This window comes from Benincasa hispida, chromosome 1 (assembly GCF_009727055.1).
Source record: "Benincasa hispida cultivar B227 chromosome 1, ASM972705v1, whole genome shotgun sequence".
In the NCBI taxonomy this organism is placed as follows: domain Eukaryota; kingdom Viridiplantae; phylum Streptophyta; class Magnoliopsida; order Cucurbitales; family Cucurbitaceae; genus Benincasa; species Benincasa hispida.
This window is the reverse complement of record NC_052349.1, coordinates 45,743,823-45,764,292: the sequence shown is the minus strand read 5'-3', so window position 1 is coordinate 45,764,292 and position 20,470 is coordinate 45,743,823. Positions and strand designations below refer to the sequence as shown.

General features: G+C 35.6%; 3 protein-coding genes across 3 annotated transcripts; all 3 read left to right on the top strand.

The window, feature by feature from the left end:
• Window positions 1-1,354: 1,354 nt before the first annotated feature.
• LOC120070349 (ribonucleoside-diphosphate reductase small chain) lies at window positions 1,355-2,705 on the top strand. The gene has a single exon (XM_039022284.1). It carries the CDS (start codon window positions 1,430-1,432, stop codon window positions 2,417-2,419), a length of 990 nt encoding a protein of 329 aa, XP_038878212.1. The 5' UTR covers window positions 1,355-1,429; the 3' UTR covers window positions 2,420-2,705.
• An 11,069-nt stretch (window positions 2,706-13,774) lies between these two features.
• On the top strand, window positions 13,775-16,455 carry LOC120082959 (translocon-associated protein subunit beta). Its single transcript, XM_039038798.1, has 6 exons — window positions 13,775-14,074; window positions 15,314-15,412; window positions 15,515-15,623; window positions 15,704-15,775; window positions 15,906-15,911; window positions 16,024-16,455. Exons 1-6 carry the CDS (start codon window positions 13,893-13,895, stop codon window positions 16,138-16,140), a joined length of 585 nt encoding a protein of 194 aa, XP_038894726.1. The 5' UTR covers window positions 13,775-13,892; the 3' UTR covers window positions 16,141-16,455.
• Window positions 16,456-16,851: 396 nt separating this feature from the next.
• On the top strand, window positions 16,852-20,217 carry LOC120082123. The gene is made up of 2 exons (XM_039037646.1): window positions 16,852-17,223; window positions 17,754-20,217. The coding sequence occupies exon 2, from the start codon at window positions 17,758-17,760 to the stop codon at window positions 18,655-18,657; it is 900 nt and encodes a 299-aa protein (XP_038893574.1). The 5' UTR covers window positions 16,852-17,223; window positions 17,754-17,757; the 3' UTR covers window positions 18,658-20,217.
• The last annotated feature ends 253 nt before the right edge of the window (window positions 20,218-20,470 follow it).

Here is a 20,470-nt window from a genome sequence, read left to right as displayed (position 1 = left end):
TTGCTTGTAGTTTTTAAGTTTTAAGCTTATGGTCGATATCATATATGAATCTGCTCCTTGCATTGGAAATTGATTGATGCTCAGACTCTCAAGCTTTCAATTTTTAGTTTATACAATTTTGTTTTAAGTTTCTTTTTTCAGAAAATAGGGGAAGATGTTATTTTTCTGCTCTTTTATCTAAAAAAGTTGCACACTATTTAGTATTAAAGTTTGTTTTACTCATATCAATGTACCTATAATATATCTTATATACTAAGTTATAAAAACCTTCTGAAATATGGTGGTTATGATAATTGCACTCTTAAATTAGCAGTAAAATTTGGTCTGTCTTTATAAATTTATGAGTAGAAATTGATTTTTTTTTTTTCAAAGTTGTTCCGTTCAATATGTGGGAGTTTGACCACAATAAAGCCCAAAACTTTGGCCTCCAGAGGCCCAGCCCATCCAAACGAATAAAATAGATAAAGTCAGCCCGTCCAACCTTTTATATATAATATATGGAGAATTATAAAATACAGAATTGATTTATTAAATGTGGAATGTGCTAAAGTTAAGTTGAAAGAGGGAGGGAAAATAAAAAAAAGAAGATAAAGTCAGAGCGGGAAGGGACAGGTGGGGTAGAAATTGAATTTCCCGCCCTAACATCAAATATTCTTCAATCAATTTTTCCAAAATTTTCCCTCCACTCCCTTTTTCCAATTTTTTATTTTCAAAATTTCACTTTCTCTTGTCTCTCTACCATTTTGAATGTCCAATTTTATTTTTCTTTAATTTTTTTTACCTTTTATAAATTGTGAACATATACTCAATAAAAAATAATTTTAAAAGATTTAATTTTTTTTTTGAAAATATAAAAACTAAAATTATATCATGAAAAGTGAATGGATTTAAATGGAACGAACCAAAACTACATAGACCAAAATGATACTCTAATACTAAATTTATCTTAAAAAGAAAAAACTGATAAGATGACATGACACATTTGCTAATTAGACTATACTTTTTTTATTTTTGTGTAAATGAGTTAAATTGTATATTTACCTAACCAATTAGAAATCAAATTCAAATCTTATAGACCGAATATATCCATTTCTTTAATTAATGAGGCCATTTTAGATAAGAGAATATAACAAACTAAAAAGGAACTTTAGATAATTTAATTTTTAGATTTTTTTTTTTTTTTTAAAAAAAAAGCCATAAAAATGGTGAAGCTTCTTTGATACGGAGACCACGAAATAAACAACTACCCACGAATTTAAAAATTTTCGGTGAAATTTTGATAAAAAATTTAAATCACCCGCTAATTTTCAAAATCCCATCCCCAATTTCATCCTATAAAAGCCCTAGTTGCCCTCTCCTTCCTCCACCATAACAATAAGAAATCCCCAAATCCCGCCGGAACCCTAATTCTCTCTTCCAGTTTCCGACCATGCCTGCAATTCCTGACGAGCCTCTCCTCGCCTCTAATCCCGATCGCTTTTGCATGTTCCCAATTCACTATCCTGAAATCTGGAAGATGTACAAGAAAGCCGAAGCCTCCTTCTGGACTGCCGAGGAAGTCGATCTCTCACAAGACCTTCGCCATTGGGAATCCTTAACTGCCGACGAGAAACACTTCATCACTCACGTTCTCGCCTTCTTCGCTGCCTCTGATGGCATCGTTTTGGAGAATCTCGCTGGACGATTCATGAAAGAAGTCCAAGTCGCTGAAGCCAGAGCTTTCTATGGATTCCAAATTGCCATCGAGAATATCCACTCCGAGATGTACAGTCTTCTCCTAGAAACCTATATCAAAGATTCAAATGAGAAGAATCGGTTATTCCATGCTATTGAGACTGTCCCCTGCGTCAAGAAGAAGGCTGATTGGGCGTTGAAGTGGATCGACAGTACAGAATCTTTTGCTGAGCGTATTTTGGCATTCGCTTGTGTTGAGGGGATTTTCTTCTCAGGTAGTTTCTGTTCTATCTTCTGGTTGAAAAAACGTGGGTTAATGCCTGGATTAACGTTCTCAAATGAGTTGATTTCTCGAGATGAAGGGCTTCATTGTGATTTTGCTTGTTTGTTGTATTCATTGTTGAGGAAGAAACTGAGTGAGGAGCGATTGAGGGAGATTGTTATGGAGGCGGTGGATATAGAGAGGGAGTTTGTGTGTGACGCTTTGCCGGTAGCTCTCATCGGAATGAATGGAGATTTGATGAGCCAGTACATAGAATTTGTGGCAGATAGGTTGGTTGGAGAATTGGGGTATGAGAAAATCTATAATGTTCAAAATCCGTTTGATTGGATGGAGTTGATTTCGTTGCAGGGGAAGACTAATTTCTTTGAAAAAAGAGTTGGGGAATATCAAAAAGCATCTGTGATGTCGAGTCTGAATGGAAATGAGGGTATTCATGTGTTTAAGATGGATGAAGATTTCTGATAATTGAAGATGAAGATGAGTTCACTGTGTAGAGTAAAATTAGTGGGTTCTTCTTTTTCTTTGTTTCTTACCTGTAACTTAGTATTGAGGAATTAGATTTGATTATGTTTGTTTAATTTCTTCTTAGTTGAAAACGAAAGATAAAAGGGTTGGGTTTTATGTTTATGTTGAGTTTGGTGCTTGGATGGTCAACATCCATGGTGGATCTATTAAGCTTAAGATATGGGATAAATAACCATTTTATGTACAGTGTCTCATCATATAACTCAGAACTCTGCTTGCCAAACTATTGTCCATCCTTTGCCAACAAAATTTGGGTTGTTTAAGGTATTTCATATACCCTGCCTAATAGATGAAACATAAAGTATATTATAGCTTTGAAACCAAATGTTGTGCTATTTTGACTCTTTTTTTTTTTTTTTTTTTTTTTAAAAAAAAAATCTTTTAGGAATTAATGCACTTCAATCTTGTGGGGGAAAGGATATCCATTTTGTTAGAGGTCTTTTCTTATACTTTTGTGAAGGCCAGTTATCACTTTTTCTCTCTCAAAATCTCATTTTTTTATGTATGGAATGATGATGCCACTGCAATAAATTGCACCTTCAATATCGGTTGGTAAAAATGAGCACACGTATAATGACAGTTGGGGAAAAGAAACGGAAGGGCTACAATGTCAGCCAGGTTAAGTTCATTTTGTAATCTCTTGTCAACCTCTTTTTTTTAAACCCCTTTCCAATAGGGTTTTAGTCTCTCAGCCCATTCTAAAAAATGAGTACTCTCCCTTTCCTTTGATTTGTCCAGCATAAGTGATTTTAAAAGGGTGAAAATTGTCTTATATTGCTTTTAGAAAACTGATAAGTATCTAACTCTTTTGATATTAGATTCAACATTATATACCAATTTAGGTGATCAATCTAAGCTAATAATATGCATGAAATCAATATAAGCGAACTTAAACTAAGTGTTGAGCAAAAGTAAAAGGGATACAAGTGGAGCTTTTAATTTAATTCGTCCATAGGTATCCACATCTTTGAATTCCAAGAGAATGCTTAGCTCATAGAAAATTAATAAATACAAGAAGTAAAGAACAGAAGAACTAGTAGTGATCATTGAAACCGTTAAAACCAAATTGAATCGAAATTGAATGTGGTTCGGTTTTGTTTGATATATTTTCAAATCGAATTATTGTGGTTCGGTTTGGTTTTAAATTTGAAAACTGATGTGAAACCAAATCGAATCACTCTTTTAATAAATATATTAAAAAATATGAAAAAGCATAAAAAAAATAAAAACCATGAAATTGAACTGAACCGAATGGCTTATAATTTAGAAAATATAAAAAGGCAGAAAAAAAATATAAAAAGTAAAAAAAAAAAAACCGTGAAATCGAACAGTGAACATACACATTTCACACCCCTGAGAGAAACTCATATTATTACTACAAAACTCTTCAACTCGTCTCTCAATCTAGTTAGTCCACTCTTTCCAGATGAACAATAGCACTTGTGCTTCTTCTTCTGAATCAAGCACCCAAAAGAGATTTGCAAGATAAAAAGGATTGAAACATAAACACCTTAGAGTCTTCTTACGGTATTTGTAGGAATGTACAATTTATATGTAACTCAAAAGTGTACAATGTATATGAATGTACAATATACAATATCTCATCATGTAACTCAAAATTCTACTTCGCCAAAAAAATTGGTTTTTTTTTTTTTTTACAAATGTCTCAATATTTGAATCAAAATAAAGTTAACTCAAACTTTTGAAAACTAACTCATTTTTTTACTTTTCGTTTATTCATCAGCGTAAACTTATCAGAATAGACTATTGTATCAATCGGATCTTGTGATCTCATTCTCACACTTTGCTCTTTTTTTTTTTTTTTCCTATTTCTCTTACAACTCGTTCTTATCTTCTGTTCTTCGTTTTCACTATTTGCATTTAAAAAAAAAAAAAAAAAGCTGACAACAACAATTGCAAGATTGAAAATGAGGAAGCAAAGAGGGAGATCGGCGAATGCAAAGAGTGAGAATTAAGAGTTGAGAGCCCATCATAGGTGTACAATAAAATTGTTTCGTTAATTTTCACCGGCGATGATGCAAGCACGAGATTAAAAAAAAAAAAAGGGAATTTGTGACATATAGCAAAATTGTGACCAGAGGTTAGAAAAATAGCAAAATTCAAATTTATCTAGGGATAAAGTTTAAGAATATAAAATGGGGTAGATGGGAAAAACTTTTCAAAAATATGTGGGAATGGAAAGCATTGAAAAAAATATGGTAGTTTTTTTGGGAGGATAATCGTGTACCCGGTACATGATTAACTTTTAATCCAGTTAACACCAAATCAGCACCATGGTATAGTACCATGTTAGCGCCGGTGGATTGGTCAAAGGCATACTCGTGGACTGGGTCCACAATTTGTCTTTTTTTTTTTTTTTTTTCAATGTTGACTTTTTTTTTAAAATTTTTAACTAACAAATTTCTTTATTACTAAACTTAATTATATATTTAATTTGCAATGAAAACTTAATTAGTATGTACCCATATTAAAAATAAAATTTTAACTTGACTAAGTAGTACATCTTTCTACAAATAAAAAAACAGATCTCATAAATATGGTAGAGTCTTATTTAAAAAAAGAGAAATTAGTTCTTTCATTTCAAAATAAAAGTTTATATAAAGTTTAAATATGACCCCTTAGCGCTTACCCCAGAGTTGTTAATTTCTTTAATTTCTTTACTTTAAAAAATATATCTCATGTATATGGTAGAGTCTTATTTTGCACCTTTGGCTAATCCCAAGAAGTTGGAACCACGGTCAAGGTTATGCCTCTTTGTAGGCTACCCTAAAGGTACACGAGGGGGTTATTTTTATGATCCGACAGAAAATAGGGTGTTTGTTTCAACGAACGCTACTTTCCTAGAGTAGGATCATATAAGGGAGCACAATCCACGAAGTAAATTCATGTTGTGTGAACTTTCCAATGAAACTACTAAAACTTCAAAAAGAGTGTTGAAAAGCCTGCTACATCAGCAAGACTTGTCGATGGGAGTTCATCTAGTAGGTCGGTTCCATCTCAAAAGTTGAGGGAACCTCGACGTAGTGGGAGGGTTACAAACCCGTTCACTCGCTATCTGGGTTTCACGAAAATTCTTGCTATGGTAGCAGATGGCGACGTTGAGGATCCATTGTTTTATCAGAAGGAAATGGAGGATGTTGACCGAGAAGTATGGGTCAAGGCCATGGATCTCGAGATGGAGTCGATGTACTTCAACTTAGTATGGGATCTTATAGATAAGCCTGATGGGGTAAGATATACAGATTGTAAATGGATCTACAAGCGCAAATGGGGCGCTAATGGGAAGGTACAGACCTTCAAAGCTCGACTTGTGGCAAAGGGTTATACCCAGGTAGAGGGAGTCGAATATGAGGAGACTTTCTCGTCTGTTGCCATGTTAAAGTCGATCTACATCCTCCTGTCCATTGCAGCATATTATAATTATGAGATCTGGCAAATGAACGTTAAGCCGACCTTTCTAAATGGCAATCTTTGAGAGACCATTTACATGGTACAACCGAGGGATTCATAGCCCAAAGTCAAGAGCAAAAGGTTTGCAGGCTGAATCAGTTCATTTACGGGCTGAAACAGGCGTCTAGATCTTGGAACATATGTTTTGATACTGCGATCAAATCGTATGGCTTTGACCAAAATGTTGATGAACCTTGTGTCTACAAGAAGAATATCAACGCTTCAGTAGTCTTCTCAGTGTTGTACGTAAACGATATACTTCTCATTGGGAATGATGTAGGTCTACTGACTGTAGTTAAGAACTGGCTAGTGACCCAATTCCAAATGAAAGATTTGGGAGAGACTCAATTTGTTCTAGGTATACAGATCTTTCGGGATCATAAGAACAAAGTGCTAGCACTGTCTCAGGCATCGTACATTGACAAGATGTTGCTCAAGTACTCGATACAGGACTCCAAGAGGGGCCTACTGTCGTTCAGCGCATGGAGTCCACTTTGTCTAAGGACATGTTTTCCTAAGACGCCTCAGGAGGTTAAGGAGATGAGACGGGTCCTATATGCGTCTTCCGTTGGTAGTTTGATGTACGTGATGCTTTGTACTTGTCCAGACATTTGCTACGCTATGGGCATAGTCAGTAGGTATCAGTCTAATCCAGCCCAGGGTCACTGGACCATAGTGAAGAACATCCTCAAGTACTTCGAAGAAATGAGGGACTACATGCTCGTGTATGGTCTAGGGATTTGATCCTTACTGGATACATGGATTCTGACTTTCAGACTGATAAGGACTCTCACAAGTCCACATCAGGGTCAGTCTTTACTCTTAATGGGGGAGCTGTAGTATGCCGAAGCACTAAGTAGGGGTGCATCGCCGACTCCACTATGGAAGTGGAGTACCTAGCGACTTGCGAAGCTGCTAAGGAGGTCGTCTGGCTCAGGAAGTTCTTGACAGAATTGGAAGTTGTTTCATATCATATATATCTAGGCCCATTATCCTATATTTTGATAATAATGGGGCAGTGGCGAACTCCAAGGAGCCTCGAAGTCACAGGCGCGACAAACACAAAGAACAGAAGTATCATCTGATCCATGAGATAATGCATCGAGGGGACGTGATCGTCACGAAGATCACTTCGGAGCACAATGTTGCTGACCCGTTTACGAAGGCTCTCACGACTACAGTGTTTGAGGGTCACCTACGGAGCATGGGTCTAAAGGATCGCCCGCGGCTAAACTAGGGCAAGTGGGAGATTATCTTGTACTGGGCTTTTATGCCTTAGTTTATTGTTTTGTACTAGTTTAATGTACACCTCATTTCGCTTTAGGACAAGTGGGAGATTGTTGAGGTTGATTCCCTAAAGTCTCGTGTCTTATAATTTGTAAACAGATTGTACGAACGTTGTATTGTATAATATATGATAATTACTTCACATCTTATTTTATGCTCAATTGTATGTTTTATTTGCTTTACCACAAACCAATAAACATAAAATCCCTAGTTATCTGTATGTAACATAAGTATGTATATGGTGACATACAAGTGGATCATGTCTTGAGTGATAACCAAAATGGTATGTAGTATATGGATATATGAGGAAAACCTTATCCTGGTAACACTATGGATGTAGCCCCTTTGTGGAATGGTCACAAGTGTTGTGACTTGTCACAGATGGTCTGATCCTGATCATTCGTGTAGGGGACATGCGAGCAGGAGCGTCTTATATAAAGAGTTTGACCTAACCACAAAGTGTTAACGTCTCGTTATATAACACCGTTCATGATAGAGACTTCACTTCACTATGATGACCATAGGTAACATGACCTCAATCCTGAGTGAGTTGGGAACTCCTGCCATTAAGAGCGGTCTTTTGATTTGTATGGGTGCGAGTGGCCAGGTCGCCGATTCAAACCTACCATTTTGGGGATTCGTCTGATTTAGGAGCTGGGAACTCAGCTACACAAGATGAAATTCACTCCTTCCCCGAGGCAGGAGTAAGTAGATAGATAGCTCCTTTAAGGGCTGATTTCAGGACTTGAACGATGTGGCGCCACACATCTTCTCTTGATCAGAGAGGTGTTCACACATAGTTGGACTATGTTGTATTGTTCATTAGAGGAATCAATGGTACTTAAGAAGTGAGATGTAACTATAGGGGCAAAATGGTAAATTGGCCCAGCTGTACTTCCGAGCATCTGTGTAGGATCATCGTACTCATGATTGGTTATATCTGATGGACATAGAAATATATCTGTGGTAAGAAGAGTTCAGCTGTTGGTCTTTAGTGGAATGCCTGACAGTTAACGGATGGTGGATCTCGTGGCTAAAGAGTTTAGTTAGCTATTCACGTACCGTTAGAGCTTCGAGCCACAGGTCCATTAGGCTGGGTAGCTTGGATAAAGTCAAAGAATCAGTGTTTGGGTCAGTTTGAAATGTTCAAAAATTGACAAGAGGGAGTTCGATTATATATGATATAATTGGACTAGTTAATTATATATGATATAATTAACTAAATGTATGAGATATATTATTTTGGAGGAAATTAGATATAAATATGATTTATATCAAGTAGAGGAGAAATTACTATTGTAGATATGTGATATCAAACTATAGGTTAAAAATATAATATGATTATATTCATTAATTATTAAATTGGTTAATTATATGATAATTGGCCTAAAACTTCTCTCGGACGTGCGCTAGTAGGAAAATCCAAAGTCGGTTGTTGTAACCGAAGAATAAAATGAAAATTTGTTTCATTTTGCAAAGGTTCAAAAAATTTCGCAATCAGTGTGGAAATGTAAATGATCGCATAGTTAAGAGCCTATACGGTAGAGTTTTATCATCTAAACGATCACACACCTCGCGCCTAAACGATTGCACGCCCGTACTTAAAGAATCGCTTAACTTTCCTAAACGATCGCATCACGTGCCCAATTTTCTAAATGATCGTCTACCATTTATTAAACGATCGCTTAGTAAAACCTACACGATCGTGTAGATCCTTTTAAACGATAAGCACACAGCTATACGATAGCTCTTTCTCTCCCACTTGCTTATCGTCTACACGATTTGTTTTTCCTCCGACCTCTACCAAATTCACCAAAGACCACACTTTGGATTCTCACTCCGAGAATACCAAAGGCTCCATTTTGGTGGTGTCATCCCCGCTGCTACTCACTTGTTCGTGACTGTTCGTGTTGCTGCCATTCTTGTAGACGATCGTGCTGCTGCAGCCGACTAGATTGCTGGGCGATAGAGTGCACGTAGAGGTCTTCCGCTGCATCTGAGTTCAAAGCTTGAAGAGGGTCTCAACTGGTATAAGAACTCTTTCCTTTATATTTTTATTGTTCAAAGCATGCCGTTAATTAGTGTAAATTGCATAATTGTTCGATAAAATATGTGTGTGGTAATTTCGGTCACAATGAAATCGGAAAGATCCGAACGCGCTCATGGATGCTCTTCGTTAAAAGTTCCTTCAAATTGTTCAAGAACAATGATAGGACTAAACCTATTACAAGAATTCCCAAGAATCTTTTTCTATGTTACAATTTGCCTTTATCTTCGTTTTAGTTAGCTTTTAGTTTCTTTACAAACAACCCCCCCATTACTATCTTTTTGGATTCAAAGGTTATTTTTTACCAATTAATACAGGTTCCCTTGGGATCGACCTCCTACTTCCACTTTAACTACTTGTTAGTTTTAGTAGTTGTTAGAGCATTATAAATTTCATTTGCTTGGGTAAGATAGAATTAACCACACTTATTTTGCACTGATCAAATAAGTTATGATACAACCTAAAAACAAAATAGTAGACATTCAACTACAGAAACTAGTCCAAAAAAATCAGCCCAAAAAATCTAAAAGAATCGACAATCCAAGTTATGATATTCAACTAAAAAAAAGTAATCAGTCCAAATCTGAGATCTGTGGAGTATAGAGTTAAACCAGCCCAAATAAAAACAAAATAATAGATCTATGAACCATATACTTAGATAAGTCCAAATAAAAACAAAACGGTACAATCTATGGAAGAAATCTCTACTTTTTTATGAAAAAAATTCATATATTGAAAAATAAATAAATAAATAAAACTTTATCTGAGGCGGACAGTAGATCGGCGGGAAGAAGGATGGATAATGGTAGATCAGCTCATGGCAGCAGCAACAAGAAGATCGGAGACGGCGGCGAAGTAGGCGACCGACGGTTGTGAGAGAGGAAGAAAGTTCAAAAGCTTCGGATGGGAGAAAAGGGAAAGGGTCGTAGGGTTTATGGGACCACTAAGTCGTGTACCCGATACATGACTTAGGGTAATCGTTGACCCCCTAGTCAACACTGCATGACTGTCCATGTGGCAGTCTGCGTGTGCCAGGTTACTGCCACTTCACATGCTCTGAAGAAGTCATGTATCAGATATACGATTTAGTGGTAATAATCTATCCGGTACACGATTTAAAAACCTATTTTTGACAATAGTTTCAACCTAACCCTATTTTTGTTAATAATTATTTAAAAAAATATTTATGCAGCATCATGGCAAACAGGTCCTTGACACGTGGGATCTAATTTTGATAATATTTGAGGTTCCCTCAATAATTCTGTCGTAGATGTTTTGATTTTACTAATACAGTATAATTATATTGTATATGTTCAAATTACTATATTTCGAGGGCCAGATTTAAATTTTCAAAAAAATTAATCTTTGCATATATTCCGTGGCAGTTTGGATTTTGAGAATGTATCTTCTTTTTTATTTGAATTTTTTTATTTAAAAAGTTTGTTTATCTTATTTTGATAGTTTTTTTTAATTGTTTAAATTATATTTTCAAAAGAATTCTAATATTTAGATTATCATTTTATTTTATTTCTTTGGTTTTTTCCATATTATTAGTATATGCAACATTAGCAAATTTGATTGTACATCCTAGGATTGTTGCTGCTGTGGCAATTCAAAGATTAAGATTTTTGTTTAATGGTCAAAAGGAAGATAATTTGTATTATCATGATTTTCGTGTTCTTAAGATTTCTATGGCTAGATATTCATCATTTGAACAGTTCGTTCATTAGGTCCAAAGTAAGCTCTTTCCTTCTAGTAATTGCATATTTCTCATTTGATAATGTATTGTGATGGCTCGACAAATCAAACATTATTAGGATTGTGGAAGATAAAATGTAATGTGGTTGGTATTTGTTTTTTCTAATACATCCCATAATTATTTATGTGTTAGTTGAACATGTTGGAACTGGTCTACTAGATTCTTCGAGTATAATGTTCTTCTTTGATGACCCATTTACTTCTAACGGAGAACTCGTTGTAACCCATTATTAATTCTAGTAGAGTTTTTTATTTCGATTCATGATCTTTTACTTCTCACATTGAGAAGGTTTTTCCATGTTAAAATTGTTGGTGTAACTTGCTTGATAATTATTATTGTTTCTAGTTGATTAATATCCTATTAGATTCATGAAAGAGGGAACAATTGATCCACAAGATATAATATTTATCCCAACAAAGTGATATTAGAGACTTGGTTAATTAATTGTGATTGCCTTTTGTTGAATATAGAAACTAGTTTAGCTAAGATGGTTATCATTAATGGATTAAATTATCAAATTTGGAAAAGAAAGATGGAAGATATTTTTTTATGTGAATGATTTGTATCTTCTAGGTTTTTTACAAGAGAAGCTAGATGATAAAATTAATGGAAAATATGTCATAGGAAAGTGTGTGGGATTTTGAAACTTTGGGTAGAAGAAAATTTTCTATACCATATTGGTGAAGAAACTCATGCACCAACTATGTGGAACATATCATATCTATAAGAGGATATTTGATTCACCAACATGAGTTGAGTTGAGTTGGTATAATATAACTCATTGTTTGACCCACCAACTTTAAATGTTTGTGGAGTCAAGTTGGTATATTTTACAAACTCATCCAACTCTCCCTTCTTCCAATGTTTTTAATGGCTTCACCCGTCGCCCACGGTCACATTCCAGGAACTAACTTCGGGCTCCGACAACCATCTCTGATGAAAACTTTGGTGACCAACTCCAGACTCCGACAACCACTTCCGATAACAACTCCGACGATGAAATCCAGGCTTCGACAACCACCTCCGATGACAGTTCTGACGACCAACTCCGGGCTTTGACAACCTTCGCACAACCAACTCTAGTCACCAATTCCTAGCTCTAGCAACCATCTCCATTAGACTCAACTCTGACAACCACCTTCATGCTACCAACACCGATGACCAATTTCAAGCTCTGACAACCAATTCCGATTACAAACTCCAATGAAAAACACCTTCAATGACCACCTTTGAACGAGCAACTTCAACGACCCACTCGAGGCTTCGACAACCACCTCCGACGACAAACTCCGACAACCAACTCTAATATCATCTTCATGTGATTAACATTCAGGCTCTGACAACCACCTTCGACAGCCACCTCTGGCAAAAAATATCTTCGACGACCACCTTCGTCCGACCAACATTGGAATTTGAAAACCACCTCCGATGTCAAACTTTAACAATCAACTCCAATACCACCTTCATGCGACCAACTTAAGGCTTTGGCAACCACCTCCACTACAAACTCTAGTGAAAGCATCTTTGATAATCAACTTCAACAACCACCTTCGACTATTATAAGACTGAATATTTAGACGAAAAGTAAGTATGTAGTTGAAAAATACGTAACATATTTTTTTAAAAAAAACAAAAAATGGAAAAAAAATTCCTAGAATATTTTAAAGCAAGAATTAGTGAAAAATGGAAATTTATTATATAATTATCCATCAAATTTAGAAGAATTGAAAATAAAGTTGTTAAAGAAATGTGGTGACATCTCATTTGCTGCTAAGATGATGAGAGAGATTTAATTAAAAAAATCATTACATAGTAAAAGTATAGAGCAACAAGAGGAAGAAGAAGATGATAATGAAATTCATGGAAAAAAAAAATTTGGAATCAAAAGTTTAGATTTCTCTTTGTTTCTCATTTTATTTAACCATATTTCTATAAGAAATGTAATGAGTTAATTGTTGTTCATTGAAAAAAAAAAGAAAGAAAAGAAAGAAAGAAAGAAAGAAAAGTTTTAATAATTAAAAGAAAAAAAATTGCAATCTATATTTTATTCAAATAAATATGGATAAAATTACTGATAAAAAAGTTATAAAACAAAAATAGTAAAAGCATATTATTTAGAGTTCAAAAAACTGGACACATATAAACTCAACAGACATATGAACTCCACAAGCATATGAACTCCACAGATATATAAACTCCACAGACATATGAACTTCAGACATTCTATCTCAACTAAATGTTCCAAACAACCCAAAACAATATAGAATGAATACATATTGACAACTCCTTTGAATTTTGCCAACTGGACAATATCACATCACTTTTCCATTAGTTAAGTAACGGTCAATTTAACACATTGACCCATAATTATTTTCTAAACTTGAAGGACAAAAGTGTCACTTTTGAAACTTAAGCGATCAAATAAACAATAACTTGGACCAAAAGTATATTTTACCCCAAAATTAAAGTTAACCCATTCTATTAATTTAGATTTTATGTACAGTTGGTTAGTTTTTATTAGCTTAGATTTTCATTTTTATATACAAATTTTGTTTTTTTTTTTAAAAAAAATCATTTTGGGTTTTAAGATCTTTGTGTTTGTTTTCCAATATTAGAATCTCAAATTAACACACAATGGACAATATGGATTTGGTTTTGAGCATAATGACTAAGTTACCCCTGTTGAAAATTTGGGGGTGGGGTTCTAAAAAATCATCTTATGTTCTCTGATTGTTCCACATTTTTGCGTACCTAATTTATCCGACGGCTCCTTCCTCAAAACTCTCTTTCCGTCGTCGCCTCTCTTCTCCGCCGATCATCTCTCCCGCCCTAATTCCCTCGATTTCATGGCGAATCCGATTCAGCCTCCTCTGATCCATCTCCTCTTGGCTCTGCTTTTCGTCTCGTCAACGATCGCAACCTCCGATGTTCCATTCATTGTCGCGCACAAGAAGGCGTCCCTCACTCGCCTTAAATCCGGCGTCGAACGCGTCTCGGTCTCAATCGACATTTACAATCGGGGATCTTCGTATGTTCTCTTCAATTCCTTTAATCTGATTTCGCTTTTGTTTTCTAGATTCAGCTTTGCTCACTCTGTGGTCTCTGAGTTGTAGATCCAATCGTTCTTTGCGCATGCGTGCTTTGATTTATTATGCTTTGATCTGGATCTAAATTGGATTTGCTCATACGTTGTTCCACTTCTTTTTTCCTTTACTTCTCTCTCTTGTGTATGTGATAGGTTTTAAGTAGTCGTTTTCTGGGAGATAAATGTTAGGTTCAGGCGTCAGGAAAATGTTACCAATGATTGAAGGATACACACTTTCATCGATGTGAAATTTGGTGCATTTGTATTTTATGAATTGTGGAAAAAGTTCGTAATGTCTTTGTTCGATACCAAGATCCTCAAGGCTACTATGAACTGGAACCGGGCGTAGCTCTCCTAGCTGCAATCTATAAATTCTATATTTTCGTTTTTCTTTAATATAAATATCGCAATACCAAGTCGTTTTATTTTGGTGATTGCTGCATTGGCTGTCAGAATAGACGATCAGCCATTATATTCATTGCCATTTCAGGAGTTGTGCCTAGATCTTGTTTCACGTTAAAAATCTGTTCATTAGGTTTGCGATACTTGCCATGCAACAGGAAGATATAAACTGCTCTTTGAGTGATCTTTTGTCAAAATTTTACAATTTGATGTTCACTTATTTGTTTATGAACGGTAACCGTCGGTGAGAGGAGGGCTGTGTGCGTGTTTGTGTGTGATGAGCACTAACTGAAATTTAGAAACTTTCTAAACCAAAGTAGCACAAGCATCTATTTGACCTACATGAAGCAAATACTGAGAAGCTTGGAAGAAGGGGATTCAAGAGATGTCCTTTTGACTTGTTTACTTGGGCTTCTTTTTAAGATAAATGAGTGGGTTTATTAGGAACTTTGGAAGGGAGGAGTTGCCTGACTTATATATCTTTTTCTTTCTTTTTATTGATGAGATTTACTATTCCCTATCCTTTTGCTTTGTTTAGCCTTTGTACTGTCCATGAGTCAGATTATCCTTACAAATTTACCTTTTCAACTTTATGTACATATTCTATTTCTTCATTTTTGCGTTGCTTAGAGTTTCTTTAGTTTCCTTACTTTATGTTTTCCCGGACTAGAGGGAAGGGAATATTTTCATTTCTAAGTAGCATGGTTTCTAATTATTCTCCTCTTTTTTTTTTTTTTTTTTTTTTTTTTTGTGTGTGTCTTCACTTAATAATGATCACAGGACTGCATATGATGCAAGTCTGAACGATGCAAGCTGGCCAGAAGATATGTTTGATATTGTGAGTGGCGAGACTTCCAAATCGTGGGAAAGACTTGATGCGTAAGTGATACCATTTGTATAGTATTCTTTCCTATATGTCATGGTACCCCTCTACCCTCCATTGGGTTTTTGTGCTTCTAACACTAATCTGTTGTTTGACAGTGGTGGTCATATATCTCATTCATTTGAATTAGAAGCCAAAACAAAAGGATTGTTTCATGGTTCACCAGCTATTATCACATTCCGTGTCCCTACGAAGTCTGCTCTACAGGTCAAATATCCTTTCGATTATGATTATGCTCTGGTTACTTAAGGTTGCAGACATTTTACCATGCTTCTGGATATCTGTAGGAGGCCTTATCAACCCCAATTTTACCTTTGGATATCCTCGCTGACAAGCCACCAGAGAAGAAGTTAGAGTGGGTAAGTTTATCTCTAGAATGTCTGTTCCGCATCAAGCTTAATGATTTGAAGTCTTGTCAATTTGGTTAACTGGTGCAATCTTTTTGCCTTTGCATGGAATTTATCTTTCACCGGGGCGTAATTTCATCAGGTTAAGGTATGATCCATTCCATTCTCTCAATTCGTCTATAAAACTCTTTGAATGCATAAGAAAACAATTGCACGTTTTTTGTCCATTTATTCACACGAGATTTGTTTCCGCCCTGCAGAGGCTGCTTGCAAAGTACGGCTCCCTGATCTCGGTGATCTCCATTGTCGTTCTCTTCATCTATCTTGTGGCTAGCCCATCGAAATCTGCTGCAAAAGGAAGCAAGAAGAAGCGTTAATTGAAGAATGGGAAGAAGAGATAGGTTTAACTGTGTTTTACCCAAACTGAGGATGATATGTTTGGCTGATGATATATTTTGTTGGGTTAGGAAAGGGTACAGAAACTTTTTTCAGATGATAGTTTTTCTTCACCCCTAATGAAAGTAGAGCTGGAGGAAACAGAGTTAATTATAGACACGCACGAGAGTTACTCAAAACAAATGGTGCAGTAGTTGTTGAGTTGTTGGTTTAAGTTATTTCGGATTTGTTCATCATATTGCTGAGTTGTTTCTTCTTTCTTAGCCATGAATCTCATCTTCATTTTCTTTGCCTTCTGTTCCTTCTCCATAACCTTCAATGGGCAAATGATTCTAAAGTAATAGTACAAGGGATGGACTGAGTGATGTTTACATGGCAAGACCTGAACCCATCTAAATTGTGGGGATCGGGTCGGTTTCTCTACCGATGAGAAATTATTCTCCATTTTGAACGTTTTTTTTTTATATAAATGATTAGAAAATTTCGAGTTCTCCTGATAAAGTAAAATGCTTTCAAATTCTTTTAAATTGATTCAAGTTTATCCAATTATCTAAGTCATTAAATAATTTTTATGTTTTTATTTAAATTCTGGTGTTTTTATAAAGTTTTGATTTATATTTTATCTGTTACATGACACATGTTTCATATTTTTACTTTTTTACTTTCATATATTTTTGTTTTGGTGTTTAACCTTTCGAGTATTGGATTGGAAAATTTTACAAAATGACCCAAAATCCAAAAATTATTCTACCAATGACCTCGTCTTAAAAATTTTTCTACCATTGACTGTGCATTCAATACACCACCAACATTCTACGAAAAAAATTATTTCCAACTAATATTTTGAAGAGAATGGAATGTCTCTTATTATTCACTTTCTGTCATCGAACTCCCCACGAAATTCTCTCATTATTTTCTTGTAGCTTTCTCTCAGGGTTTTAGCCCGAAGATGATTTCAATCCAACATCTTCGGATTCTCTAGTAGCTTTCTCTTGTAGCTTTCATCGTCGGATTCAGTCTACATTTCTTCTTCCTTCAACGGTTTCTTCGGTCCATCATTCAATGTACGATTTCTTCTCTTAGATCGCTTTCATAATAAGTGTCGTTTAGCATTAAATTACTACACGATCGTTTATAATTTACTATACGATCGTGTATAATTTACTACACTATCGTTTATAATTTACTAAATGACCGTGTAGTAAATTATACACGATCGTTTAGTAAATTATAAACGATCGTGTAGTAATTTACTATGTGATCATTTAGTAAATTATAAACGATAGTGTAGTAATTTACTATGCAATCGTTTACTATGCGATAATTTACTAAGAGATCGTGTAGTAAATTATAAATGATCGTGTAGTAATTTAATTATACTCATTGCATATATTACTAAAAGATCGTTTATAATTTATTAAACGATCATGTAGTAAATTATACACAATTGTGTAGTAAATTATAAACGATCATTTAGTAATTTATACACGATCATGTAGTAATTTATACATGATTGCATAGTAATTTATACACAATTGCATAGTAATTTATACACGATTGTTCACTTATCAATGATTTTTTTATCCAATTGTAGATCAATGGCGCTACTTCGCATCTTTGTACGATTTGGTGGGGATTGGGATGAGTCCGGAAGAAATTATGTTGGTGGTCATATGAAAGGTCTGAAAATTAGAAATGATATAACAGTCAGTGAATTAGTGAGTATGATGCACCAACGACTGAATATCGGTTCGGATATGTTTGATATATACATCAAATGTTGCTACAAACTTTTGGTCCCGGCTTCCCCAATTGACATAGTCGACGATGAAGATCTTAGCTTCTTTTTAGAAGGCAGTGAGGCATCCCAGATGCCATTATTTGTATCAGTTACACCTGTTAATAGTCATGGAGTACACCAACATTGCAATCCAACTGATCAACCTAATCCAATTCATACCATGTCTTCAATTGATGATCATATTGAGCCATGTAACTTGGGGGATGATCGAAATGAAGCTTGGTTTGGTTGGAACAATGAACCCAGATGTACTTCACAATTCAATACTAAACATGGATATGGACAAACTTCTTCAACACCTAACATCCATGTTCCAACTCCACATGCTCCCGTTCCACTGGTTGTGATGCCTTCGGCTCTAATGCATTTCACTGTTCCAATCGAACCATTTGTTGATATACCCGGACCATTAGAGGGCCCATCGTATGACAACCTCGTCACAATACCTCATGACTGTCTGAATGACGAGGATATAAAGGTTGGTCAAATTTTCTTTTTGAAATATGACTTGTCAGTTAAATTATCGATGCTTGCAATAAGAAAGAACTTTGACTACCACGTAAAAAAGTCAACGAAGAGCTTACTAACTGTCCGAGTTCGATGGAGGAATGCAAGGGGAGGGTCCGTGCCAAAAAATGAAAGAAAGTGGTTCCTTCAAAGTGACCAAGTATCCCAGCAAACATACATGTTCTCTTGAAATGAGAATTGGTAATCATCGACAAGCAAAAAGTTAGGTTATTGGATATTTAATAAAGTCCAAATACGAACAAGTTGGCCGAACCTACCGCCCAAGAGATATAATTGAGGAAATCTAACGAGAATATGGAGTGAACATTACCTACGGACGGGCTTATCGCGTTAGAGAGTACAGATTAGTGTATGCACGAGGGTCACCAAAAGGATCATATATTGTTGTTAGGGCATACGACGAGGCACTTAAGCTTACAAATCCAGGTACCATATTTGAGGTTGAAGTAGAAGACAGACAATACTTTAAGTATGTCTTCATGGTACTTGGTCCGTGTATCAGAGGTTTTCTAAACTGCATCCGCCCAGTAATCGTTGTTGATGGGACCCATTTGCATGAGAAATACAAAGGTATGTTGTTAATAGCAATATGTATCAATGGAAATAACAACATATATCTTATCGCTTTCAGTGTTGTAGATGGTGAGAACGATGTATCATGGACTTGGTTTATGACTCATTTGAAGGCTTCAATAGGAGACGTTCCCAATCTAATGATTATATCAGATCGTCACATCTCAATTGCAAAGGCGGTTGCAAGGATATTCCCTAATGCATTTCATGCCCTGTTATATACTATATTCGGTACAATACGATGGACAAATTCAAGAATAAGGACATAATCTCAAATTTCTACCTAGCGGCTAAAGCATATAGAATGTCTGACTTTCAGATGTATTGGGCTAAGCTCCATCAATATCCTGGTGTGATGGCCTATCTTGAGGAGGTTGGATTACAACGGTGGGCAAGGGTTTATCAAGTCCATTGTAGGTATGACAAGATGACGACAAATATAGTAGAATGCCTCAATGGAGTATTGAAAGATGCCCGAAAACTACCAATAACAAAGCTATTAGAGCATATCCGTGAGTGGCTACAAGGTTGATTCTATATCCCACATACACATGCAATGGCATGCACAAACATTGTAACTGATTACACAATGAGTATTCTTAAGGAATCAGAATTAATGTCTAGAACATATTGTGTTTCTCCGGTGGATATGCATATAATTAATGTGGACGATGGATATTTGGGGGGGTTGGTTGATCTTCGCTCACGGACATGTACGTGTATGGAGTTTAATTGCCTCAAGATCCCATGCTCCCATGCAATATCTGCAGCGACCCTGAGAAACATTAATGTTCAAACATTATGTGCAAAATGGTTTACAGTTAAGTGTGGGCTTGCTGCTTACGCCAAACCAATCTTCTCAGTCGGACACAGTCAAGAATGGGTTGGAGATTTTGAACCAATTCTACCATCACAAAAGGTAGTTAGTGTAGGTCGACGTCAAATCATTAGGATACCTTCAATTGGAGAGGAGCTACGACAAATACACAGGTGTACAGGATGTGGTCAGATAGAACATAACAAGAAAACGTGCAGACAAACGTTGATAACACCTGGCACCAGCCCATCTAGACTAAACAATATGTAATTTTCGTTTTTGCTTCAATTTTTCTGTACAACACCAATTATACTATACAATATGTAATTTTAGCACCAATTATACTGTACAAATTTACACTATACAACATGTAATTTTAGCACCAATTATACTGTACAATATGTAATTTTAGCACAAATTTATCTAAAAGATCGCCTAGTTATTTATTTGCTTAGTTAAATGTACAACACCAATTGTATTCTACAAATTTAGCACAAACTTATCTAAACAAAAACTAAACGATCGCATAACAGTTAGCTAAACGATCGCTTAGTATTATCTAAACAATCGCATAACAAAACCTAAGTGATCG